At 54.6% G+C, this 24,216-nt stretch overlaps 8 protein-coding genes across 8 annotated transcripts; 3 read left to right on the top strand and 5 right to left on the bottom strand.

Annotated features, from left to right (window-relative positions):
* Nucleotides 1-1,812, bottom strand: SODALDRAFT_328776 (EPT/RTPC-like protein). The gene has a single exon (XM_028610774.1). It carries the CDS (start codon nt 1,557-1,559, stop codon nt 132-134), a length of 1,428 nt encoding a protein of 475 aa, XP_028463241.1. The 5' UTR covers nt 1,560-1,812; the 3' UTR covers nt 1-131.
* Nucleotides 1,813-2,517: 705 nt separating this feature from the next.
* SODALDRAFT_363262 (hypothetical protein) lies at nt 2,518-5,771 on the bottom strand (the record flags this gene model as incomplete). Its single annotated transcript, XM_028614545.1, has 9 exons — nt 2,518-2,547; nt 2,613-2,639; nt 2,751-2,816; nt 3,000-3,102; nt 3,146-3,186; nt 3,261-3,334; nt 3,409-3,450; nt 3,542-5,667; nt 5,719-5,771. The coding sequence occupies 9 exons, from the start codon at nt 5,769-5,771 to the stop codon at nt 2,518-2,520; spliced, it is 2,562 nt and encodes an 853-aa protein (XP_028463242.1).
* Nucleotides 5,772-6,476: 705 nt separating this feature from the next.
* On the top strand, nt 6,477-9,405 carry SODALDRAFT_381596 (hypothetical protein; the record flags this gene model as incomplete). The annotated part of the gene is made up of 15 exons (XM_028615176.1): nt 6,477-6,723; nt 6,799-6,873; nt 6,905-6,954; nt 7,020-7,059; nt 7,159-7,261; nt 7,449-7,544; nt 7,610-7,722; nt 7,894-7,935; nt 7,999-8,037; nt 8,078-8,158; nt 8,234-8,300; nt 8,347-8,506; nt 8,951-9,041; nt 9,123-9,177; nt 9,282-9,405. The coding sequence occupies 15 exons, from the start codon at nt 6,477-6,479 to the stop codon at nt 9,403-9,405; spliced, it is 1,383 nt and encodes a 460-aa protein (XP_028463243.1).
* A 53-nt stretch (nt 9,406-9,458) lies between these two features.
* On the bottom strand, nt 9,459-10,171 carry SODALDRAFT_66043 (hypothetical protein). The gene has a single exon (XM_028615565.1). The coding sequence runs from the start codon at nt 9,925-9,927 to the stop codon at nt 9,496-9,498; it is 432 nt and encodes a 143-aa protein (XP_028463244.1). The 5' UTR covers nt 9,928-10,171; the 3' UTR covers nt 9,459-9,495.
* A 243-nt stretch (nt 10,172-10,414) lies between these two features.
* Nucleotides 10,415-15,800, top strand: SODALDRAFT_283794 (hypothetical protein; the record flags this gene model as incomplete). The annotated part of the gene is made up of 7 exons (XM_028608432.1): nt 10,415-10,551; nt 10,645-12,094; nt 12,143-13,251; nt 13,370-14,047; nt 14,167-14,968; nt 15,036-15,347; nt 15,426-15,800. The coding sequence occupies 7 exons, from the start codon at nt 10,415-10,417 to the stop codon at nt 15,798-15,800; spliced, it is 4,863 nt and encodes a 1,620-aa protein (XP_028463245.1).
* A 785-nt stretch (nt 15,801-16,585) lies between these two features.
* On the top strand, nt 16,586-17,851 carry SODALDRAFT_320766 (hypothetical protein; the record flags this gene model as incomplete). Its single annotated transcript, XM_028609560.1, has 6 exons — nt 16,586-16,634; nt 16,709-16,912; nt 16,954-17,045; nt 17,112-17,170; nt 17,324-17,480; nt 17,594-17,851. 6 exons carry the CDS (start codon nt 16,586-16,588, stop codon nt 17,849-17,851), a joined length of 819 nt encoding a protein of 272 aa, XP_028463246.1.
* Nucleotides 17,852-17,927: 76 nt separating this feature from the next.
* On the bottom strand, nt 17,928-20,085 carry SODALDRAFT_66094 (hypothetical protein). The gene is made up of 2 exons (XM_028615566.1): nt 19,848-20,085; nt 17,928-19,681 (listed from the first exon to the last, which is right to left on the bottom strand). Exons 1-2 carry the CDS (start codon nt 19,914-19,916, stop codon nt 18,173-18,175), a joined length of 1,578 nt encoding a protein of 525 aa, XP_028463247.1. The 5' UTR covers nt 19,917-20,085; the 3' UTR covers nt 17,928-18,172.
* A 399-nt stretch (nt 20,086-20,484) lies between these two features.
* Nucleotides 20,485-24,073, bottom strand: SODALDRAFT_316901 (DUF1620-domain-containing protein). Its single transcript, XM_028609325.1, has 2 exons — nt 21,029-24,073; nt 20,485-20,917 (listed from the first exon to the last, which is right to left on the bottom strand). The coding sequence occupies exons 1-2, from the start codon at nt 23,924-23,926 to the stop codon at nt 20,873-20,875; spliced, it is 2,943 nt and encodes a 980-aa protein (XP_028463248.1). The 5' UTR covers nt 23,927-24,073; the 3' UTR covers nt 20,485-20,872.
* Between the last annotated feature and the right edge of the window lie 143 nt (nt 24,074-24,216).

Consider the following 24,216-nt stretch of genomic DNA (forward strand, 5'->3'; position numbering starts at 1 on the left):
GGGGAAGAAGCAGGGGAAGAAGCAAGCCCGAGAAATTAAGGTGTGCATTGTCTGCGGCGTTATGCAATGTGTGCATTGCTTGCATGTAGGTATCTATCTCTCGACTCTGTTCGAAGCTGCTTAATCTTAACTCAGGGTGGAACGGCCCAGGAGTCCAGGTTCATGGAGTTCATTCCCCCTGCACTCAAACCGATGGCCTTGCAAATCGTACCCTTATTGTACCATTCCACCCCTGGCAGCATCTCGGAAGCCACCCATCGTGCCGTCTGCGAGTGCAAGGTCCCCAGTCCAAACGGGTCGTGGGTCTTGTCCTTCCGCAACCGTTCATTTTCAAGACCCAGACCCTCCATGGAACGAGTCACGCGTTTCACCCCGTTATCCTCAGTACCATCTACATCCTCCTCGGGGGCGTCGAAGCGGGGACAGCTCGTGGTTCCCTGCGCCAATGCCTGGAAAACGACGAGCTGGTCCTCCAGATACTGGTCACACACGCATCGCTTGTCCACCTCCTCCCCGAGCTGAGCCACGAGCTTACGTACCAGCAGCGACGAAAACTTCTGAGCCGCGGCCTTCCCGCCCTTTTTGGGTATCGAAGTGAGCACATCACGCCCCCAGCGCAGGTCCACGTCTTCGTCTCCGTCGCGAACCGGCCGCGACCGCGCCACTAGGAGGACGTAAACCCTAGCACCATCGCCCGAGTCCTCGAGGACCTTGAACTCGACATCCGCGCCGGGGAACCGGGCACCGAGTTGGTCGGTCAGGTGGAGCGTGAATTCGTCGTGCGTGTACGCCGGCGTGATGACAGAGACGTCAACGCGCGTAATCACTGGGTCATCATCAGCGGCTGTGAATACTTTTGCGGCGAGGGAGGTGGCGTCGTGGCGGGGTTGTAGGGACTGTCCCCTCTGCAAGGGCACGATGCGGAAACGCACGGCGCCTTGGCTCTTGGGGCCGAGGGACCAGCCGCGACGGAGCAATTGGCCCTCGATTTGTAGGCCGAAGCGGGACCGGAGAGCCGGTAACAGGACTTGGTCTGCGTATTCCCATGATGGGGCGAAGCTGACGTTGCTACCGCCGGAGATGGTCAGGGTGATTGGTTCCTGCTCTGCCTTGGGCCCCGCCCCGTCCTCTCTTTCTTCCTTCGCTTCCCTGTCGGTGTCGTTATCGAAGGAAACCGAGCCACGGAAGATGAGATACGGTAGGACAGCTTGGAAGATGAGCAGGGCGCTTGCGCTAGGGGAGTCGGCGGCGATGGAGATGTAGCGACTCGCAGCAAGGATTGGGGACGGCGATGTGGACGGGTGGAATGTTAGGGTCTTGCTACCGACGGAAAGGCCGGATGTAGTCGCGGAGGTGGCGGAGGAGAGGTACTCGATTGCTGTTGCATGCTGCGATTTGAGGCCTCCGCCCCTGGGCCGGTTTCCCCGGATGTTGGTGATCCTCACCGGCTGGCCAGTTACAGCGGACAGCGCGATTGCTACCCGGACGAGCTGGCCACCGCCTTCGCCCGTCCGGCCGTCAATATCGATGGGTTTGTTCTGTTTCACTTTCACACGCATTGTTGAATTGCTAGCACGGTCGATTTTGCGCGTGTTTGGTTGGAATCGTCAAATGTCGAGTCGAATGGCCTGCACGACCTGGGATAGATTTTCTTCTTGAAGCTCTGATGTGCTTCTTGGTAGTAGAAGACACCGCCGTTGGCCTTAGTAGACAGACGGTGTGACAGCGATGTAATTGCGTTTTTGTTTGCGCCTTTCTGGCTCTGTGAGGAATGAGGAGTCATATGGTTAGGTACCTTAATATTCAGGGGGGTTAGGGGTAAGAGCTACCAGGTAAGCCAGGCAGGCAGTTATTCACTGCACGAGCTGAGTTGTGTCACCCCCGAGCGGATTGGCCCTAGTCCCTTCCTTGTCCGAATAATACCAGGCAGAAACGGACCGAATTAAGGGCACAAGTACCTTTACGACCGTATCTCAACAGCAACAAACGCACCATACCTTACATAAGGTACCTAAGGTACCTAGGTAGTCGGTAGATTGGAGGCGCTTGCCAGAGCATCTATTTGAATCAACTTATCTTTGTCAGCTTCAGTTTGCCTTTGGTTATAGAGGCAAATGAGCCGGCGTACAGGTAGATTGCGACCTCGTAATGAGATCCTTCGGACGAGGTCTAATGTCCCTTCATATAACACCTTTGATGTCTGGAATGCTTTGATGCAATCTGGGGTCGTCTTTCCTTCCATTGTGTTATAGTAAAATGGCTCCCTGCCTCGTGTCCATGCTTCTCAACCGCTATGTCCGCACGTAGTCCAACCTCAAGCGATATTGATAGCACTATCCCAAATAGAAAGAAACCACGTCTCCAGGGACTAAACTGTGAGCTATGGACCTGTTTAGCAATATATATATATATATATATATATCGACCGCCTACCTTGCTAAGTCTGGTCTTAGACGCACGGGGGATATTGATATGTATATAAGAACCGTGACCACCTAGACAGAAAATATTTACGGTTCAGAAGATTTTCTCTTCCAGGAAACCAAACTAGAGACGGAGGATTCCATGGTTGATTTGATAACCGAGTTTAGGCCTCGCTAAAGGAATGTTACCTGACTTCGCAGTGCGTCGCTACCAGACTGGCATCACGATTCACTTGAATTTCACCCGTGGACTCTGTGCGTCCTTAGTACTGGTCCTTTTGAGTTCAAGACGTTCTTAGACTGTCAACCCGACAAACATGGTTTCACAGGTAGGACGTTGAACTTCAACCCTTGTCCATACTCAGCATATATCCTTTTCCAGGCTTCTAGCAGCTAGGCAACAGGTTCTGTTTCACCGGTTTGAAGGTTGAACCGACTTAGAATAGGTCCTTCTTGACCGTGTCTTGGCTACCTTAGGTAGCTCCCTGACGGTCCTGCAGGTTACAGAGTTACACACACAATTATCTTAATCAATTTTGACCCTATTTTGACCGTTCCGGTTACGTTGTATCTGACAGAGGACCGGTACTCCATAAGCCGCAGCAGTTGGTTGCCTTGCTCGTGAATCCGAATATTCCGGATAGGACGACGAGTCCGTGCAACGTGGAAAGCGAACAGGCTACAATTAGGCAACCTTCTGCTTATAGGTAATACAATGCCACCTGGGATCCGAAGGAATGGGACGGGACGGGTCCCGCGATTGCTGGGCGACCAGAATAGGAAAGTCGGCACGGAACTTCGCCCCTTATTTCCCCTTAATTCCGAGAGTCGGGGAACTGAAGGCCGAGGTCGAAGGGGGATGAGATTGAGGGAGAACCGAGAAAGAAGGAAGCCGTTCGCAAAATGAAGACCTTGTCAGCCCAGAACATTTTCCAGGGGCTAAGTAACGCTACTAAGGTGTGATTACTTATTAAAGTTAAAGCACGCTTTTTTGCCTTTGCGTTCCGCCTCGTCTGAAGGTTACACACTTGGATCACAGCAACTGCTTAACCAAGACATCCGAACCAACCAATGTACCACGGTATCTAACTAAGGGGGCGTTACCACCTCATACCTACCCATGTCCATGTCCATGGCTTCACCCAATGTTTCTAGGCGGCCCGTCATCGAATTGCCCCCCTCCGGGACATCGCTGGGGGTCAACACCTCCCCCTGAGCCGCAAAGTAGGTCATCTCATCAACATCCTCCTCGTATTCCGGAGGGACCGAGAACTGGCGGGTCTCAGCATCATACAACAACCACTTCCCCTGTCGCGCGATACGGCGTCCGAGCCAGAGGCAACGAACGCGCCGCGCATCCATCATGGACGGCAGCTCGAAATAGCGCTCCTCGTCATCAGTCTTCTCGTTCGTGAACCAGTCCAGGGGCAGGTAGTTATCAACCCAGAGTAGGCCCCGCATCGCGTAATCCTCGGGCAAAGGACGGGGCGCTTCCTTCTCTGGGCGGGGGAAGTCGTCTTGGTCGAAACGAAGGGCGGCGTCCGAGGCATCCAGCAACGTATTCAGTTGGGCGGATAGTAGTCGCCAGGGGAACTGCTTCTCCATGTAGGCCATCAGGTTACTATGCCGGACAACACGATCGAGAAACACCATAACAACGTGAAGGTAGGCCAGGATGCTAGGGTCCCTGAAGCGACCCCAGACAACACGGTGCGTCCGGCAGTTTAATTCCAGTGCTTTCTCGAGCCTCTCGTCGCTTTCTTTGACGGGGTGCTGGTCCTGGCTGCTGTCCTCCGGTCTCAGAGCCTTGAATGTCCTCATAAACAGGTTAGTGGGTTCGCCGTAGCCCAGAAGAGCGCATAGGTTGGCAACGGCAATGTAGTAGCCAGGTTCAAGCCACATGCGAGACGTCCTTGCAATATGAATATCCAGCCCGTCAACGAAACCTTCCAGAGCGGACGGAAATTCCGACTCCTTTTTACCACTGAAGAGTACGCCATGAGCGAAGATGAAGTGCACATCCAGCTGAGGTAATCGGGTGGGTTGGCGCGAGAGAATAGGATCCAAAAGAGTCATGATAGACTCGCGAGCCGACGAAAAGGGGACGGGGACGCAAAGCGACTTGGCGTAGTAGAACAGTTGCTGCAATCCGTTCGGCCGTGCCAGGATGGCCAGGTGATGGTAGAGGCGGCCCGTGGTAGGGGCTTTGTCCGAGGCCCTGCTGTACCACCGTCGACTCACACCAGTCCAAACCTCGCGGTCCACCATATTATCGTCTTCGATAGCCATACGATAACGGCCAAGGTCTCCGAGACACTCAATCCAGGTGTCCTCAAACGCGGGGACGGTTTCCAACAAGAGGGCCATCATGCTGTAGGAGAGGTAGATGAAGGTGAGCATATGCTCGAGCGAGGCCGGAAGACGATGACGGAGCAGCTCCAGGAAGGAGTGGATGCCGTGACGCCACATTCTCGCGGGCATGGCGTACTTCGCAGCGAGTCGTTTGAGCGGAGGGCTAGCGGACGGGTGCTGACTGGCGAGGAAGAAGTCATGATGCTCGTTCAGAAGGGTCCGGTGCAAGGCGATGAGCGCTTGCCATTGCTCGTTGTTCAACTTGGCCGACTGGACGGTGTTGTTTGCCTTGGCAGTCGGGTCATCCCCAGAGCTCGAGCTCGCCTTGTTGGTACTACTGACGTTGGCATCGACTTTATCGACTTCGATGCATTTGCTCTCGACCATGACGAGGCCGGCGTAGATGCCTTTGACTTCGGCAACGAGCTGTTCTAGGTTGATATGCCGCGTCTCGAGCTGCTTGAGCATTCTGGTTGTGTCATCGTGGAGTGAGGCGGCAGCACTTGTCACGGATGAGGGATGAGGCAGGACCCCTCTCGAGGGTTCTGCGTGCCGGGACTTGGAGGGCTTGGGGTTCGAACGAGAAGCGGCGCGAGAGCCCCGATTAGCGCCTCTGCCTTTCTGTCGCGATCTATCTTCCGGGGTGGCGGGCTCGGAAGGCATGCGATTACCATGACGGGCGGAGGGCCGCTTCAGGCTGTGGCGGCTTGCGGGTCGAGATTGCGGTCTGGAGGGCTGGGGTACAACAGAGGAGACATCTGCCTGGCCCGACAGAGTCCCCGCAGTGGGAGTGGTTGGGCTTGCGGCAGAGTCGGCGACCGGCGTAGGGGACGTCGGTGGTGGAAACTGGGCCGGAGTTCTGGTGGGTGTGGCTGGAGAACTGGGAATATCCCTAAAGGAAGGTTGCGCGTCAGCCCTGGATTAAATCCGGTAGATATTCGACTTGTGGTGGTGGTTCGGGATGGTGGTGGAATGAGGATGTGGCCGATGCGACATTGTGCGATGTGTGAGGAAGAGAGCAGCGGGGTGGGTTGCAATAAAGATTTTTTTATAAATAAAAAAAAAAAAAGAAAGAAAGAAAGGGACACGCACGTTTGGCCCTTTGCATTTTGCTGTTTAGCGGACTGTCGAAGGTAGTCCGTCCAGCTTCGTTCGAGGTCCATGGAGATGACAAGATAACCAAAGCGATGCTAACGAACCGGGATATCCGAATAACTCAACAAGAATATGAGTGTCCAGATGCTTGCCATCCGAAGACGAAGGGGACCTTAGGTTACGACGCTAGCTCAAAGCAACCATAATGGCATGAGATTTTTTTTTATGAAAGCGTCCAAGTGCTGATGAGCCATGAGGTTTATATTTGTCGAAGTTTGGATTCGGGATTGGGTATTTTTCTTCTTCTTTTCGCGTCCCCTCTTGTTTATATTAAGGAGCATAAAAGGGTAAAACTCTCCGAGAACAGCCTTCAGCCGCATGGCACCTGCCTTGCCTCCTCGTTCTTTCCCCCCGCCGGGCCCCACACACACAGGTTGCCTCATGCGGGCCAAAATAATTTGCGGAATGGTTCGCCAAAACTCCGCTTCGTATTTTTCAGGGACTCGGTCGCCCCGCCCTTCTTCGGCTTTAGCCCTGACCCCTTTAATTGGGGTTCTATTTGGTGTCACCCATAAAATAAAAGAATATTCTAACTTCTTCCTCATCATGCAATCGAAGCGCAAAAGCCGCATCACACACCAGGCCGTCTTCCGCCAGCTCATTGATTGCGAAAGAATTCACACGGCCCACGGAAAGAACCCCATCTCCAGGGTAGTATTGACCATCCCTACCGAGCGGTTGAAGTCGGTGTCGCCTGAACTGCTCTTCCTTCGTTTCTACGCTGTTCTCGCCTCGTTTGTCTGTGCTATTTCTGCGTCAGGTCACGATGTTATTCGACAAGTCGCCCAGTTCGGTTCACTGACGGTATCCTTCTCCGATTTTTGCCTAGGGAGTACGTGTAATGAATTATTAATCAATAGGTGCCTAGCGGGGCGAGCCATGGACTTGCTCTTGACGACAAACGGCCGCTCACTCATGGTTGTTTCTCAGGCGCAGGCGCGGAGTAACCGGTTCTCTTATTGTTGGTTGGACAGTCCAGAACGTCGTGGCGCTTGACGATGCCTATGGATCCCAAACTCAAATGGTGAGACCTAACTCTAGCGGTCCGGCCAGTATCGCCCAAGGACCAGTTCTTGTTTGCATCCCAAGGACGAAAAGCCTAACGAAATGCCAATTTCGCCTCATGAATGTACAGGTCAAGATCCAGTTTGATTTACGATCCAGGCAACCACTCTATCTGATCTCTCTTCGAACCAAAACCACCGGGCATTCGTGTTGCGTCTGTGAGCTGACGACGCCCATTTTTGTGACGACATGAATTTGATTTCTCATTTCATTCGGCACTTGAGGCTCATATCGCCTCAAATGTCTCCTTGTTACGTGACGACTGGGTGAATCGTCATCCCCATTGTTGAGCCCCTTTAATACTACCTCGACCTCGATGCACGCCTACATACGTGGAATGCTGCCAAAGACAAGTCATCTAACCGAAGATTGACCCTGCAAGCAGCCTCATTTTCTATACGTGACCAACAAGGCAGGCTGAGAAGTTCACACGCACCTGAATCTTCGAAACAGTCGGTGTCTCAACATCGAAGCCCAGCTAAGCGTCCAGAGCAGGCCGCTAAATACGTGTGACAACCCTCGTCGAAGCAGTGGCCAACGCGTTGCCGCGTGAACCACTTGGGAAGTGAATAATAATATTCGGAAGCCCTGAGACCCCTGACGTCGCCGACCAGCGACCGCCAACTTTACACTTCGTCACCGCTTTCCAACACGCCTTTTTCAGCTGCAGATGTAGTGGGCCCCCAAACTCCTACGCTCTGGTCTACATCCTCTTCCTTTCTGCTGTGTTTTCCCTTTCTCTCTTGAGGGAAAGAAAAAAAAAATGAATTGTGTGGACTTCGATGTCGGGCGTCGGTCTCGGACCTTGCAGGGTCTTCGCCTCCTCGGGCATGGCATAGCCTGTAAGCTAATAGATGGCACGTCAAGGAAAAGGACGGTGGATTTCATTGCGCATGAGCAATTATCATGCAGATGCAAATCGAGAACGACAGGACGGGGAGTTGAGCCGGCAGCTATGTAGCGGGTCCCTTTCTTAAACTAACTACCTTCCTTGCCCATGCAGCAATGCCCAAGAACGCCCAAAGCTTTGGCAGACGATCGAGTTCGTACTACACGTAATACCAGACACTCGGTTGCTTGAGACATCGAAGACTTGTCACCTTCAGTTAAAGAGGGCTGGTGGCTGGCACGCTCTCGCTCTGCCCACAAAGCTATCGACTTCTGTCGAATACATGACTTGGATATGTATCTGCTCAGTGCTCAGCCCACGAGTTATACGATAAACTGATATTGTCAAGCCATAAGGCAAGGTGAGGTAGATAATCCCATGTCAACCAACTACTTTATCGTGGCGGCGGCGGGCCTGTGTGTCTATTCCGACTCTATACCCGCTTACCGACCGCATTCCGAGACTGGATGGCGTCATCCGATGGAGGGTGCATGCATCATGCCGCATGCAGGTATCCGTGTCAAACGCCTTCTGCAACTCGGTGTCGCCTTGCGGACGGCAACGGACCGAGCGGGCAGCCTGCCTCGAGGTGGCACAGCATGAGAGACTCCCGAGTTCCGAAGTGAGAGTCACCGAGGCGCTAAACAATTGCCCCAATACGAGGCACTGAAGGACCGTAAGAAGGTTTCGTGGAGGCCCAAATTCCAACTTCAGGTTTCCAATCCCTAGTCAGACCCTAGCCGGCTAGCCCCGTACGGGCCTATTATAGAATGTCCAGATCGACCACAGCTTATCGGTTTGCTGTCCCCCAATTTCAATAATCACACCGGCAGGGGGCCAGAGTGCATCCTACAGATATATTTAAAGTCGGGCAATATAGGCCAACGAGTAATACTGTACTTTTATATTCTTCCATTTCGTCCTCACGCGTGCATCAAGAGCCTAGAGTAGGGGGTAGTATCCTTCGCCGAAAGGAATAGTTTGCAGATACTAGGCCGACAGAAACGTAGCCGCGAAGTCTTGCCTCGAGCAGTCCAGATCGGAAATAGCCTAATTTCTTGTCCAGGGTATTTGCTACCATGTGGCTACCACACGGAAACCGCATGGCAAGATCAAGGCAACAGAACTATGGATAGGCATCAGGCAGATCGTTCCCGGTGAAACAGACTTGCAGCCTTGCTATTGATTTCCCGGAAGATAGACTGCGATTGATTTTTAGTCTAAAACACCAAAACTAGCTCGAGACAACACCTTTGATGGCCCAGCACAAGATGGCAGTCGGGCAAATATCTTGTTTTGCCCTGTAAGGCAACCGCGCTTAGCAAGAAGGCGTCCCAGGTCCGAGTCTCTGTGCGATAACGTGAAGATGTTGACATGTTGTAACATGTAAGTTGTAGGGGGCGGGCCCACACGATCGGAGTCGGGACGCCCGGAGTGTACCGTGTGGGGAACCCACGGGATCCGATCTGGGCTATCTACGGAGTGATGAGGCTCATATTGAAGCCGGATCTCGTTGCCTAGGTAAGGTACCTTAGTCACTATACCGAGTACCTACCTCAGGTAATGTCCAAGAGCTCGGCAATAATAAGAGATAGGATTGATACGATCTACCTACACCGCAACATTTACATGTCCCTCTGTCCACCGTGGAACCTGCCTAATTACTTTCACTCGACCCCGAAGCATCACATCCCATGATTCCATTCGGTCATGATGGAGCCTAAGCTGTAGATCGCGGGGATCTGAATACGACCTGTATCCGTAAGACGGGACAATCCAAGAAGCCAACAAGTTTACTACTTGCGTACGGAATTCAAAAAAAAAAAAGAAAAAAAATCGGTCACCTGAAAGGGAATGATTGGATCCCTGTATTACCCTTCGATGGCATTTCACGCGGTCTATCAAGTCGCGTGGCTGGGCTGCGCCACTGAGGTAAAGTACGATACGCCATGGAACAGGAAAAAGAACGAAGAACAAGCTACGACAGCCCCCAAAGCGAAGGCGGGGAAGGCGAGACAAACTGTATGTACAGTGCACAGCCATAGCCAAGGACCACTGGACCAGAGCGGCCAGCGGGCCTCAAAGTATCCGTACCTTTATATGTCATCTTCAATCCTTCACGAATCACCACTATCAACGAGGGGCTCCTCTCGGGCTTGCCCACGTCGAACTTACCGAGCGCAAATGCACACTGCACAGTCGTTACTGATACCGGACATTTTGAATACGAGAGAAAAGGACGGACAGACAGACAGAGAGTAGACTCGGTGCGAAGCTTGAATGAAGCCTCCGTCGCTAGACATCACGATTCACAGCCACACCGTACACGGCTGGTCATCAACTCATCTTTCCTCATCCTCTATTCTTACTCCATACATATTTCCACGTCCTAGTCGTCGGTCTGCCTTTTTCTTGTCCTTTTTCTTTCCTTTTAAAGTTTTATATTTATTTTTCTGGGAATCCTTTTTCTGGGAATCCAAACCAGACTGAAGCACTAAACAAGACCACGACACCAACATCTGTACCGGATATGAATGCCGCCGAGTTTCCTCGCTCAGCGCTCGAGGCCGAAGCGCACATTTGTGAAATCCGGAAGGCCAAAGGCCTAGAAGACGGTCCGGGGAGGTCCAGTAACAATGCCGTAGATCTCGAGGCGGCCCTCGATGTGTAAGTTAGAAGTAGTCAGACAGTCGGTCTGACTCTGTAGGCTTGGTTCTTGAATCCTTCGCAGGAACACATTTGGCTGACCTTGCACCACAGTCTCTCTGCCGACCTCTACCAAACATCAACTCATTTTCTTCTAGAACTCATCCAGAATGCCGACGACAACCAGTACGAAGCGGTGGTGCCCACGCTACGCATCTCCTACTCCCCTGGTAGCATCCGTATCGACTGTAACGAGCGCGGATTCTCCCGCCGCAACGTCGAGGCTATCTGTCGCATCTGCCAGAGCACCAAGAGCGGCCGCAGCAAGAGTTCCGGCTTTGTTGGTGAGAAGGGCATTGGCTTCAAGGCTGTCTTCAAAGTAGCTTCCACCGTCCACATTGTCTCCGGGCATTACCAGTTCAAATTCGAGCGGGATGGCTATTTGGGCATGATCGCCCCGATCTGGGCCCCATTCCCAGAGGCGACGACTCCCGGATGGACATCCATGATCTTGCAGTTGGACAAGACCTGCGATCAAGCTGCCATTGTGAACGAGCTGCGGTTGTATGATGCGCGGGTTCTCATCTTCCTACGGAGACTACGACGGCTTGAAATTGAAAAGAAAGATGCTTGGAAAACCTGGAAAAAGCCCGGCCTCTGGGGTAAAAACCAGGACCCCGAGAAATTCCTCAAGACCACCGAGCCATTGCGCACCGGTTTCAGCAAGGTACTCACTCGCCAGGAACAATCTCCTTCGACGTCAGGTAACCCCTCCTCCATGATGATGAATCTCCACGAAAACGACAAGAAGAAGCAGTATTTGGTCTGGCGGCACATGGCCAGCAAGCTACCCGCGGACCCTCGACGACCCGGCATATCCAGCTCCGAGGTCGTCTTAGCCTTTCCCCTGGAACCGGACTGCCAGACCCCTTCTATCGCTCCGCAGAGCGTCTATGCCTTCCTTCCAATCCGTAAGTATGGCTTTGACTTCCTCCTGCAAGCTGATTTCCTTCTCTCCACCAACCGAGAGGAAATACATGGCGACTCGCCCTGGAACAATGCCCTAGTGGTCGCCGCATCGGACGCCTTCGTCGAGGCGGCATTGTACATGAGCGGCCTCCCCAAGGAGAACCCCCTTCGGTACACTTGGATCTTGTTCCTCCCGCAGACGGCGCCCTCGAGTCAGCTGATGACGAACCTGCGGAACCGTATGATCCAGAGGCTGCGTACCACTCCGGTGATCTACACGCGTCAGAGTGGCGGGGAGAGGAGGAATCCCAAGCTGCTGACCCATGTCCCGGATCTCTTCTGCGACCGCTATGGGAATCCTTTCATGCAGATGCCGCAGGATGCCCGGACATTGGTGTCAGAGAAGTACGATTTCTTGAATACTGCCACCGAGGAAACCCGGCTGGGCGCGCTCCAACTGCTGGGCACCGGATCCATCGGCGAAGAGAGGTTCATGGGCATCATGTCCGATAAGCTGAAGCAGAACCCGAAAGCGTTTTTAGACCAGAAGTCCCCCGAGTGGCACGCCGACTTCTGCCGCGCGCTGTATTCCATCGTCCTTTCTAAACCTACCTCACAGAAGTGCCGAAAAGCTGGTGGAGAGTCGTCTGAGACAACCATCGCCCAACGTCTGGCCACCCTGCCCATCATTCCGCTCCGAGATGGTACCTGGGTTCGGCATTACAAATCCACAGGCCCGTATTTTGCCGACAGCGGTTCCGGGACGCCCGAAATCCCAGAAGGCATCAATATGCGCGTCGTTGAACCCAAAGCTGCCGCCGTCCCGGACCGCCGACGGCTCTTCGAATACCTTGGCGTGGCTACAATGCTCCACACCGACGTTCAGAACGCCATCGTGGCAACGCATCGGTCGGCCGTGTTCAAACCTGACGGGCTCAGGCCGGAAGTCCTGGTGTCGCATCTCGCCTTCCTTTTCCGTTCCGGTTGGAAGAATAACCCCAAGTCCCGAACGGACTTCTGGTTTGCCTCCGAAAAGGGTCCCTGCCGTCTAGGAAGCGCCATGTATTTGCCCTCCGACCTCCGCAGCGCCGCGTATCAAGTCCTCCCTGCCTTCAGCCGGAAGGCGGCCTACGGATCCCTCCACCGGGGGTACATGGACGGGGGGGCAGTGGAAATGGAGAGCCAGGACGAATGGATAGAATGGCTTCAGGATGCCGCAAATGTCGCGCTATATCCTCGCATCAGCGGTCAATACTCCGCAGGCTATTTTCTCCACCCAGACTTCAAACTTCTGAAGCCAAGCCCGCCCACCCCGTCGTCATTGTGCTGGCTCAGGGTACTCCGCGACGGGTGGGAGTACTATAAAACGTACCTCGACATCTCCCTCGTGCCAGACGGCGCTGATAGTTTGGAACGCACCGCGGTATTTGGATTGCTCTATAATCTGAGGGACACCGTCGTTCCTTGCCGGGGATATTCCTCGTCCGCCCCTCTCGACTCGGCGTATATGCCCGTTAAGAGCCTCATGGGCCAGGCACCCGGGCTCGTTTCCTTCATTGACATCCCAGACCCGGAGAATCCGGCGTGGAGGCCGGTCATCAATGTACTAAGAGTTCCGGGCGAGCCTTGCGTGCGGTTCTATGCCGACTGTCTGCGCGGGTGTAAGGCTTCTCCAGACGTCTCACTGGACACAATACGGACGTTTATGCAGAATATCCAGGAGGAGGGACCCGCAATCTCCGATGAACTCTGGTGAGTAAAGGACCTCCCCCGTTGATTGATGTTTTCGTTGCTGCTTGCTCCCCGGGCCCCAACTTTCCGTCGCAGCATTATCATCCTATGAGCCCCCAGTTGACATCTGAGTTACCAGCACTCTATTCAACCGAGACAGCCTGATCTGTATTCCGCCCAGGCAGCAAGACGGCCAACGTATCTGGGTCAAGCCTTCGGAGTGCGTGTGGGAAGGTGACGCATGGATGGCCAAAGTCCACGTTCTGAAGAAATACTACCCGGAGTTCGAGGCCCTCTTTCACACCTTGCTCCGCATCCCAAATGCCGACATCAACTACTTTGTGGAAGAAGCGGTTGCGGTGCCTTCGACGACGGCGGCGACCAAGTCAACACGACGTATCGAGAGCATCCTCCATGCCATCACATCGCACGTGGTTCAAAACCTCATCAACGTCCCCAGTCGGGACGATGGCGGCTTAGAATCCTGCTACAAGGAACGACTTTGCAAGGCGCAGATGTTTCCCATCGTCTCTGACCAGAGGAACCAACCTTACAAGAGGCTTTCCACGGTGGAGGACAAGGAGTCATGGCTCATAGCGGACAGGACTATCTTTCGGACGCAGTTTGCGGGGGTCCTACCCGTTCTCGCTCTCAATGCGGATGTCGTCCTCAAAATCCAGCCGTTGCTTCAGGCTCTTGGTTTGGAGGGTCGGCTTTTGAGTCGAGCTGCAACGAACGTCACCGAAGCCCATGGCGAAGTGACCTTACTGGAAGATTCATCGGCCCAGTACCGGGAGCGCAGCAAGTTTCTGTTCAGGTATACCCCGACCCCCCCCCCCCCCCCCTTTTTTTTTTTTTTCTTCTTTTCTTTTCTTCTTTTCTTTTCTTCTTTTCTTTTCTTCTTTTAACAAGCTGACATACCACTGTCCGACACAGACTTATGCCCCCAGGCCAACCAAATCAAGACCAGCTCTGCGCCAAATTCCGCAGCGTCGACGTCTTCTCGGCAACCACGATCCTGCAATACTGGCGCGCACCGTTGGGGCTACAGCAGATCCAGAGCGCCCAAACGATGGGCACAGGGTTCCTAGAGTCGGACTACTTCGGCGACCTGCGCATCTACATGCCCACGGGTTACGAGACAGAGCCGCACCCTTTCGAGCTCGTAGAGCAGCTTTGCGAATTCTTCAGCATCCCCACTGAGCACCGCGACCTAGTTCTTATTGCCCTGACAGCCAGAATCGAGAGAGTAGAGGAAGTGTTCCTGCGTCGGGGCTTCGTAACGTTGCCCGATGAGGGCCTGAGGCTTGGAGACAACGGTGGTGGTGATGTTGGTGGTCCGTCTGATGCCCACTCGGATGACGGTGTTGGCTACGAGACCGCGGAAGAGGGAGAAGGGCAAGGGAAAGGCAAGGGGACGTCGCGGTTTAGCCGGCTTCTCAACCGGAAGAGGTTCCACCCGTCCTTCTTCAAGCAGGGGAACGGCTCATCTGAGTCGCTCCCATCGTATAGTGCGGCCGTGGCCCGGACGGCGCAGGGCGGTGTTATGGGCGGCAGGCTCGCGCCAACGAGGCAGCTTCCCGGCGCATTCACGCTTCCATCACTTAAGAGGACGATCGGGGAGATGGAGTTCCACCAAAAAGAGGGTGCGATCCTCGGGCAACACACACGGCCGCTGACGCTGTTTGACCGCATCGTGGGCCTTGCACATCGGGACGCCGACGTGGGAGAGATGATTGTGAGTTTTTTTTTTACCTCTTATATCCACACACAACCCCCTGATGACGAACTGACCGTTTCCACAGGTCTCCGACGCTCTGGGGGCCATCCTGGGCCCACAATATAACTCCGAAACAATGTGGACTCCGCGTTCCAAGAGGCGACCGACTACATCGGCATTCACGTTCGTCGACTCTCAAGGCCGCTTCAGCTCCTTCCTTATGCGGCTCGAGGGGAGAACGGGCAAGGCGCAAGGGTACAATAAGCTGATGTACCACTTGGATGTGAAAGCAATGGAGCGGCCGCAGACGAGTGGTTTCCAGCTCACGCAGGCAGAACTGGACAGGGTAGGTTGCTCCTTTTGCTGGGTGCATACTTTTCACCTTTGTCCCAACAGTGTTCCGCATATATGTGACGTGTGCCATTCCTGCTGACTTCTTTCTTTTCTTTCTTTCTTTTTTTCTTTTTCTTCAAAGGCCCGACAGTTCTCGATCCACTCGGAGGAAGCATTTTCGGACGAAGAACCAAACAAGCATGTCTCTGTCCTGGTGCATATCTCGGATGTACGGCGGCAACCTAAAATCCTTTTCCTGGTTGATCCGTGGGACCTGTTCAAGGACGGACTGCTGGTTCTTGAGACGGCCTCGACGTACAAGGCGAGCCTCCGGCTTGGGCGGCCCGGAGTGGGAGGGTCAAGCAGCCGGGGCACGGTGGAAGAGGGCGGATTTGATGCGGTTCAGATCAGGCCGCGGAGCTCTCCAAGACCAGAGACGCAGGACGAAGCGCCACCGGACTACTCGAATGACAAAGGGAAGGGTATCGAGGGCCCGTCTTCGAGCAGGGGCGAATAGGCCAAGGATTCTTTCTGTGATGGCGGAGGTGACGAACGGTGAACTGAGCTGAGGTGAGATGGGACACGATTGTCGACGTGGGTGAAGTTCTGTACCAAGACCATGTCATCTAGGTAAGAACCCCACTTGTCTTTAATAGGCTTAGTTAACTGATGATTCCCGAGCCAAGATCTCTGCTAGCCAAGCCTGGTTAGTACAAAACGTATGTGGAGTAGGGATACAGGGGTCAGGGGTCAGGAGTGTCCGGGAACTTTTCCTCTCCAATACGCGTATTCGAACTACGTGTACATCCAATACGCGTATTTCAGCGACTACCAGGTACGTTGTACTTCGTACAGCAGTGTCTTGGATATGTGCCCCATATACCGAAACGATGGATGAGCTCACCGCCATTACTTTCCTCCAGGATTTATTATGGCGCTGTCCTGCGCCGTATACGCGGACACGTCATTTCTCCGGGCTTGAGAAAAGAGGTCAAAGCTGAGCAGTCCTTCAGAACTTGACTCTTTACTCTACTGGCTTCCGATGAGAGGAGGGCATGTCTCACTTTACTCATGGTGCCTCAAGGTTCTCAGCGTCATATAAACGGCAAGCGTTGAACGGTGTCGATGGTTGAGCTCAACTCTCTTTGTGGTTCATCTACCCATAGGTAGTCGATATAGTCAATCATAAGGGCAACCGCATAAGAAGGCTTTTCGGGAGTAACCACAGCCCATCAGCGGCTAGCCGACACGTCAACCGATCTCCCAAACACAGTCTTTGGGAATTCGGGTCTCTCGAAAGCCATGGCAGGCTCCTCGTCAAGTCTTCTCTCCCTTGCTCCAATCTTCCATTGTTCGTTCCCCCCCTTCTCTCTGACATGGAACCGGTCAGGGGCGTTGGTAAAACTATGCCATTCAAATGTACAGACAGCCTCCACGAAATCTTTACTATGAGTGAGGGCGCCGTCCTGGGCTACGACTCGTCCGACATTGCTCCGAGGATGCAATGGGCGCGAGCCAAGGCCGATTCCAACATCTGTCTCGATCATTCGGGCAATATTTCTGGTCTTGTCGGAACCGCCTTTGTTGCCAGGGATCTAATTAGCGTTGTCGATGCGCTCGATGAGGATGGTATGCTGCGGTATTGGGGTTTGTGCTAAACAGTCCCCGAGACCTGTCCAGTTTACAGGAGAGTCTAAGATGTCCAAGTGAAAAGGGAGAAGACACCACATCAGTCGAGGGGTTGACAAGACTCTGGGGGGCGGTACGATAGGGATTCTCGTATGGCACAACATTGGGCGCAACTGTGGCCTCCATGTTTCCTGAACAGATCGACAAGATGATTATCGACGGAGTCCAGAACCCTCACGAATACTACCATGCTCATGGGTATGTGTCGCCTGGGTTTTTTTTTCTTTTTTTTTTCTTCTTTTTTTCTTCTTTTTTTTCTTTTTGCTTTCTTTTCTTTTGCCCCTTCTTACCCGTTCACCCATCTTTCGACATCCCCGCTAACCGGACATCTCCGACGTAGCGACTTTGAAGACAATGGCTCGACACCGACAAAGCCTTCGCTAACATCTTCGAAACCTGCATAGAAGCAGGCTACCCAGCTTGCGCCCTGGCAGGCGGCAATGCGACAGCCTCATCCCTCGAATCCGCCGTCTGGGATCTCCTGGACGCGGTTCGGGAGCACCCCATCGTAGCCGGCCGCTTCCTCGTCACCTCTTCTTTCGGCTCATTTTTGTCTCCTCTGTTCTGTCAAAAGAGTAAAAGAACTGACAACATGTCCCTTGTCCCTTGTCCCTTCTCCAGCACTGCGCAATCAACGTCCCCTCGGCCTGTGCCGCGGAACGAATGGCCAACTACTGGTTGCACGGCGACCTTCCGGCCCCGGGTACGGTCTGTTCCAGCGACGCCCCGCCCTACACCGACATCACCTGGCTCGACGTGTTTGAAAAGATGTCGTCGTCGTCGCCGAGCGTGAACGGTCGCAGGGACATCTTGCTCCATAACCGCGAAGCGTACGACCTTAGAGAGGTTGAAAAAGTGCTGGGACGCCGGTGGTTCTAAATCGAAGACACGCGTCCCATCGTCCCATCGTCCCATCCCCTTCTCCCTTTCTTCTTCTTCTTCTTCTTCTTCTTTTGTTTTATTCTTTCTCCCCCCCTTCTCGGTTCTGGCTACCCTGTCCTATTTATACCATACCTCATCTTGTATCAATCTGTGCCTATATGTGTCCTGTTGCAGTTCTATGCCATATTCATAAATTTCATAAGACCATGTCAGACTAAATGTTAACTGAAAATATTATAGGTTTCATGACAAAATACGCAAGAGAAATGAACCAGATCGCTATACACAAATGTCTCTCATCAGCCCCAACTTAACGCCTCAAACCGCTTCCAGGGCATCTGATGGCGCGGTGTCGATTAATCTCAGCCCCTCCCCCACCTTGATCCACACGCAGCCCGACAAGGGCGGCAAGCCGACTTGCATCCGCGCCCAGGCAATGCCGTTGCGCACTTCAGGAACGGCCATCATCATGGGGGACCGGTAGAGAAGCTCGGAGATGTCGGCGACGAGGTCCCGGCCGGCCTTGCCAACCCACCAGCCGTTGGAAGGGTCGGTGGAAGAGCGGTCGACAAGGACGGCCCAGTACATGAGGATGAAGAGGGCAACGGGCTCGCGGGCGCGGACCGCATCGGCATAAGGCTGGCCGGCGACAGCGATGACGCTCAGGAAGTTGGTGGTTATGACGTCGCGATGGTGCTCTTCGGCGAAGGCGTACTTGGTCTGCCCCACCGCGAGCTGGTAGTTGAAGTTTTCGACGGCGAGAGGACCGAGTCCTGCCGGGAGATCCCCGCTGTCCGTCTCCTCGGGAGGCAGGCGGACGGCCTGGATGACGGAGGACATGCCGGCGATGGCGGCGCGTGTGTCCAGGTCGAGGGTATCGAGGAGCTCGAGGCGGTAGTTTAAGCCGTCCTTGAAACTCTGGAGCTGGGCGGGGCTGTCCAAGAGCCACTCGATGTTCACCGTGGCGATGTTGGTGGCGCCGAGCACCATGGCAAAGGCCATGTCAGCGTGGTCGAGCGGGGTGAGTCGTTGAGCAGGGATGGTGAAATTAAAGAAGGCGGCGATCATGGCGAAATAGTAGAGCAGGTAAAGATTGTCTCGGTTGATGTCGGAAAGGCGGGTGCGAAAGTCGGCGCTCGCTCGGTTGCTATACTCGAGGGCGGTGCGGAGGTAGGACGACGAGACTGCGGGATCGGAGGACGAGTTGATGGCCATGTCGGCGGCAGCCATGGCCAGAATGCCATCCATGATGAAACCATTTTGCAGGGCTATCCGTGGCAGGAAGTTTTGTAGGAATGGTTGCTCTGAGGGAAGGCATTGGACGGCAGTCCAGGTCCGTGTTGACCATCGGTGCATGAGTTCGAGTTCAAGCATCCGGTCTGAGCTTCGAGAGGTAGACAGAGACCCAGATGACAGAGACGATGAGATTGATCGCGGGGGTGATTGGAGGGTGACGGAGGTCAGGGCTGAGGCTGAGGCGGAGGCAGAGGCGGAGGCAGAGGCGGAGGCGGAGCGGGAAGGTGAAGGGAAGGGGGAACGACGAGGTGTCGCAAGATCAGGCACTCGTAGTCGCTGGGAGTCACTTCTCGACGTGTGCCTGGACCGCAACGCTTCTGACGATGGGTATGATGAGGACGACGGTGGGGTTGCTGACGAGGATGAGGAGTTGGAGGAGGATAAAGAGGTGGCATCTTGTGAGTCGTTGAGGATTCGGATCGACTCTGGTTTCCTCTTCGGACGAGAGGTGGGAGACTTGGGAAGCGGTGGATACAGGCATTCGGTACTGCGGATCACGCAATTGACACAGGGAGGGCCTTGTTCGTCGCACTACATGTGTTTACACGTGTATGTCAGTATTAATCGTTAAAAGTAGAGTCCAACGTGACGATGGGGAAGACCATCGTCATGCCATACAGGGGTCGGTCGTCAGGGGTCAGTGGCGGGGAATATGTGAATAGGTAAGTGACTCGGTATATAACGTATTGGAACGCACCTTGACATGCCTCTGCTTGCATGCGAAGCAGCCCTTCCTCGATTTGGTGTGTGATTTTCTTTGCTGCATCTTCAATCGTGTCTGGGCGGTCTACAATTTGGCCGGCGAAGGCCCAGCTCTGTCAATTCTTTTCTGTTCTCTCTCGTACTTGAACGGTTATTGATGGTTTGATTTCAACGCTGTCCGTGATGTCGTTATATTTTTTTGCTGTTGCCGTTGTTGCTGTGGTTGTAACCGGGGGGGGGGGCATGGAAAAGAAGAGACTTCATTTCAATCTGACGGGATACCGGTAGCGGGTTCTCGGTTTCGGATTCAGGGGGAGTACAACGACGGTGATTGCCTCCCTCCTCCGTGGTACAAGTACCTGTGTACGGGAGAATACCTATGTACTTAGTAGGAATAGTAGGTATATGTACAACTGCGTGAGCTGACCCACGCTAAACCACGTTCATAGCGCTTGTCCAGCATAGGGCTGATGTCCCGTCCCCCAAAACCACGGGAATACCCGCGTAGGGCCAGACATTTTCGGTACAGATAGAAAAGGCTTCTACCAGCCGCCTTATGTAATCGTACCTGTCTACCTAGTACCTAGGTACTTAGGTCTTCCACTTCACATTTGCCGATGGGACGAAACCGACGCGAGGAGATAGGAGAACATCTTAGGTGGGATGTTCTAGGATCAACAAACAGATGTGCCCCATATACTATCATCTGTCTTTGGGCAGACAGCCTCGAGATGGGTGTGGCACTTGTTCTCAGCTACCACCTTCATCAACAAATACAAACCATCCGAAGAACTGCCACCACTCCCAGGGAGCATTCGAGGCCAAGTTGAACAAAGCAAAACACAAAACACATATCATAACGACGGCGAACGACTGTCCCCAACTTCAGTGTCGAGTCTCCCAAGCCCCCTGAGCGCATCGTCTATCGCGAACCGGGTCATGTTCATACGTATAATACATACAACATTCTCTTTCGTTTCTCGCTTTTCGTTCTTTGCCTCCCTTACCAGTATGACGGAATTACCTTGGAGCCTTCCACCACAAGTCCGTCTGCTTCTTTCGGACCTAGTGGTATAGCATGTTAGCCAATGGGCCCGTATAGAACAAGGAAGAAAGGAACAAGAGGGGAGCAATGGGGGGTGAAGGAAAAGAAAAAGGGGGTGGGGCGGGACTTACCAAAGGCCGCAACAACGCGACACCAACAACCAGCGACGCAACCGTCCCGATCAGGGTCAATTTATCGAACCCCTTCCCCAGCATATCGAACGTCATGCTCGGCGCCACCCGCGTCCCAAACACGTCCACACCGTACGCGAACACCAGGCTCGTGCTCTCCACCACCGCCGGCGCCGTCACAATCTCCCTCACCCCGAGCACCTCCCGCAGATGCGTCACCACCTGCCGCGGATCCACCTCGATCACCGGCCCGTACTTGATCAGCCCCTCCGCCTCCACCTCCTGCGGGGTCGGGTCTCGCCCGACCGTCCTGCGCGGATCGAGCATCTGCCGCGGGATCCCCACGATGCCGTGCTCCTCCGGCAGGTACCCCAGCAGCAGCCGGCTGCTGATCCCCTGCCGCGTCTGCGTCACCGCCAGCGCCGTCATCGGGGCCGAGAGCATCCACGCCTGCGTCACCAGCGACGGGAGGGGCACCTCCGTCGGCTCGTCCACCGGCTCCAGGGAAGAGAAGTTGGCCGCGTGCCCGAGCGGGCCGCGGTCGTTAGGGTCCTCGCTCTCGTACAGGTCCGTGACCACGATCTGGTAGCCCCTGAGCCCCCGTCCCGGCACTGCTGCTTGGCCGTTGGCATCCTGGGTCGCGTGGTGCCCGAAGAAGGTACACGCGAACCAGTTCTCCGCCATAACGCAGTCTACTCCCTTGGAGCCGTCCACATCTTCGTGTTTCGTAGAGGACAGAATCTGCCCAGAGATGGTGTCGAGGAGGTAAATCGTCAGGGTCGAATCGTCTGGCTTGAGGCCGGCAACCACCGCCGTGTTCGGGTTGAGGTACTTGTACCTCACTCTCCGGTCGCTCAGTACTCGTCCGATTTGCGCGATGGGGTCGTGGGCGGCCCGCATTGCCACTTCGACAATCGACTCGCCGGCCGGGGGAGAGAATAGCCACGAAACCTTTTCTGTGGCCACGCCGTCCTCGGTCGTCCAGGTTAGGCCCTTGAGTTCGCCCTCGCTCCCGCGTACTACCAGTGTCTGCGCCGGTCTCCCAGAAGCGGGAAGGTCGCCCACCGTGCCATCCCGTCCGATGGGGAGGAGAAATTGTCCGGAAGCGCTGTCAACAACTGCCGTAGACTGAACCACAGGCGATGTACCTGGAGACACCACGTCCACTAGTTTGCCATTCTCGATCTTGGCAATCACATAATCGCCGGAAGAACCGCGGACCGTGACCAGGCCCTTGTCATTCTGGACAAAGATGCCTTTGACATCCCATAGCTGGCCCCGAGGCATTTCAAAAGGCTTGATCGACCAAATGATCCTTCCCCGATCACCGGTGTTGAGAGCGTAGAGCCTGCCTCTCTTGGTGGCGAGAATGACCACTTTGTGGAAACCGAAGCTGTCCCGCGCAAGCCCCAGTGGCGTGGCTGCCGGGACATCTGAATCGACAATGCTACTGGAGAAGCGTCCAGGGATCGAAGCCAAATAGTCGGGGAGCCTCTCCAGGTCCTTGATATGTCGCTTCACCCGGTGAATGTACGCAGACAGAACGCTGCTATGAGCCTCCTGCTCTAGGGTCTTTGCGAATTCCTCATCGTTCGGGATCTCGGCGATGGCAGCCGCAACACCCCCGGTGAGACCTTCGGGACGACTCCACCCCGTCTCGCCGTTTCGGACCAAAACCCATGCATCTGCATCCGTCACGACGGCGGATCGAACGGCGTAGCTATCATCAGCCTTCTTCACAACCTCGGAAACGCCATGGACCGCCTGAACACCTTGAGCCGCGGGCTTGTTGGGCCAACGACCGAGAACGGCGTGGGATTCAGACGAGAAGACCAGCACCTCGTCCTGGGTGACGCGGGTGAAGTATACATTGGCACCCTCGGAGCTTGTGGAAAAGGTACCCAGCCCGGGAAGCAAAGGTAACTCGTACGCCTTGGTAATTTCGTTATTCTTGAGATTGATGTGGTAGACCTCGCCCTTGTTCCCTTGCTTCGTTCGGCTGTGGACCAGGAAACGAGGCTCCGATTGGAGTTGGTGCGGTGCGTGGAGAGCCACTTCGACCGTGTCGGCAGGAAGGGGAAACTCCTGCTTCGTCTTTGTGCCTAGCACGTTCACCTTGACCTTGGCCGTGCTCTTGTCGGTCCATGCCATGATGGGCGACGCCGAGTTACCGCCCACCGTGATGACGTCTTCCTTGCCGGATACTTCGCCCTTGGCCGCCAACGGGATATCATCGATTCTTCTGCCAGTCGCTGGATCGTGCACGGACACCCGTAGGCCCTGGGAGGGCACGGGGCCGATGAGGCTGACGAGGAAGACATTCTCGATATTGTTCGATACCTGGAGCGGCACGTCCCTCCCGTGATCCTTGAACTCCCAAACCACATTTCCCTGTTGGCCGTGGAGTCTCCGTAGCGTCGCCGAGCCGTCATCCTCTTCGAAGAGCACCAGCACATCTTTGCGATCCTGCTCGGTCAGCTCCATCAGCTCGAGGTCCTTGACCTGGCCGGGAAAATCCATCCACCAGGTGTTCCGACCAGAGAGCGCGTTCCATGCGTGCACAGAGTTTCCGTAGGCCGATACGACCCAGTCCTCTCCGTCGGCGGCCCGAAGATGGCCCCCCGCCTGTGTATTATTGCCTGTGAGGATCTGGCGCCACACGACGGCTCCGTTGCCGGGGTTGACGGCGCCCACGACGCCCACATCGCTCAATGTATATAAGAGGCTCGCGCGGTCGTCCTTGCGTGGCCTGTGAAAGAGAGTCGTCTCGATCTGAGGTACGCCAATCAGTTCGTAGTGATAGTCGAGGTGGCCGACCTCGTCCTTGTAGACGGCTTGGACGAGGGACGCTGTGGCGGCCAGGAGCAGCGCCGGCGAGCGCCAAAGCGAATGCCGCATTCTGGACGGCTAGCCAAGTGGCTGCGCCTCTTCTCTCAAGGGTGCGACGTGTATATATCCGACGAAAGAAATAGAGCGAGCAGTTGGGGTCCCGAGTTTGTTGTGGGTAATGTGATGTGTGCGTGGTTGTTTGGTGAACAAGTCCGTAATTACTCTGTAATTACTCTGTAGGTACCTGCCGTAGCTCTCAGGTGGTGGGTAAGCTATCACGGAGTGTTGAGGTAATGATGACTAATCAGACCGAGAGGCCTTTGATTGAGCATCGCGTTTGTGCTCACGCAGAAGGGGAA

Source organism: Sodiomyces alkalinus, assembly GCF_003711515.1.
Source record: "Sodiomyces alkalinus F11 unplaced genomic scaffold SODALscaffold_11, whole genome shotgun sequence".
NCBI lineage: Eukaryota > Fungi > Ascomycota > Sordariomycetes > Glomerellales > Plectosphaerellaceae > Sodiomyces > Sodiomyces alkalinus.

Excerpts from the sequence above, each read along its gene's own strand:
- SODALDRAFT_316901 (XM_028609325.1), bottom strand. The coding sequence starts at position 23,926 with ATGCGGCATTCGCTTTGGCGCTCGCCGGCGCTGCTCCTGGCCGCCACA. Across the intron at positions 20,918-21,028 it reads TCGCGTTGTTGCGGCCTTTG|GTCCGAAAGAAGCAGACGGA; the intron begins GTAAGTCCCGCC and ends CTATACCACTAG.
- SODALDRAFT_66043 (XM_028615565.1), bottom strand. The coding sequence starts at position 9,927 with ATGGCTGTGCACTGTACATACAGTTTGTCTCGCCTTCCCCGCCTTCGC.
- SODALDRAFT_66094 (XM_028615566.1), bottom strand. The coding sequence starts at position 19,916 with ATGCAGCAAAGAAAATCACACACCAAATCGAGGAAGGGCTGCTTCGCA. Across the intron at positions 19,682-19,847 it reads GCAAGCAGAGGCATGTCAAG|TGCGACGAACAAGGCCCTCC; the intron begins GTGCGTTCCAAT and ends AAACACATGTAG.
- SODALDRAFT_328776 (XM_028610774.1), bottom strand. The coding sequence starts at position 1,559 with ATGCGTGTGAAAGTGAAACAGAACAAACCCATCGATATTGACGGCCGG.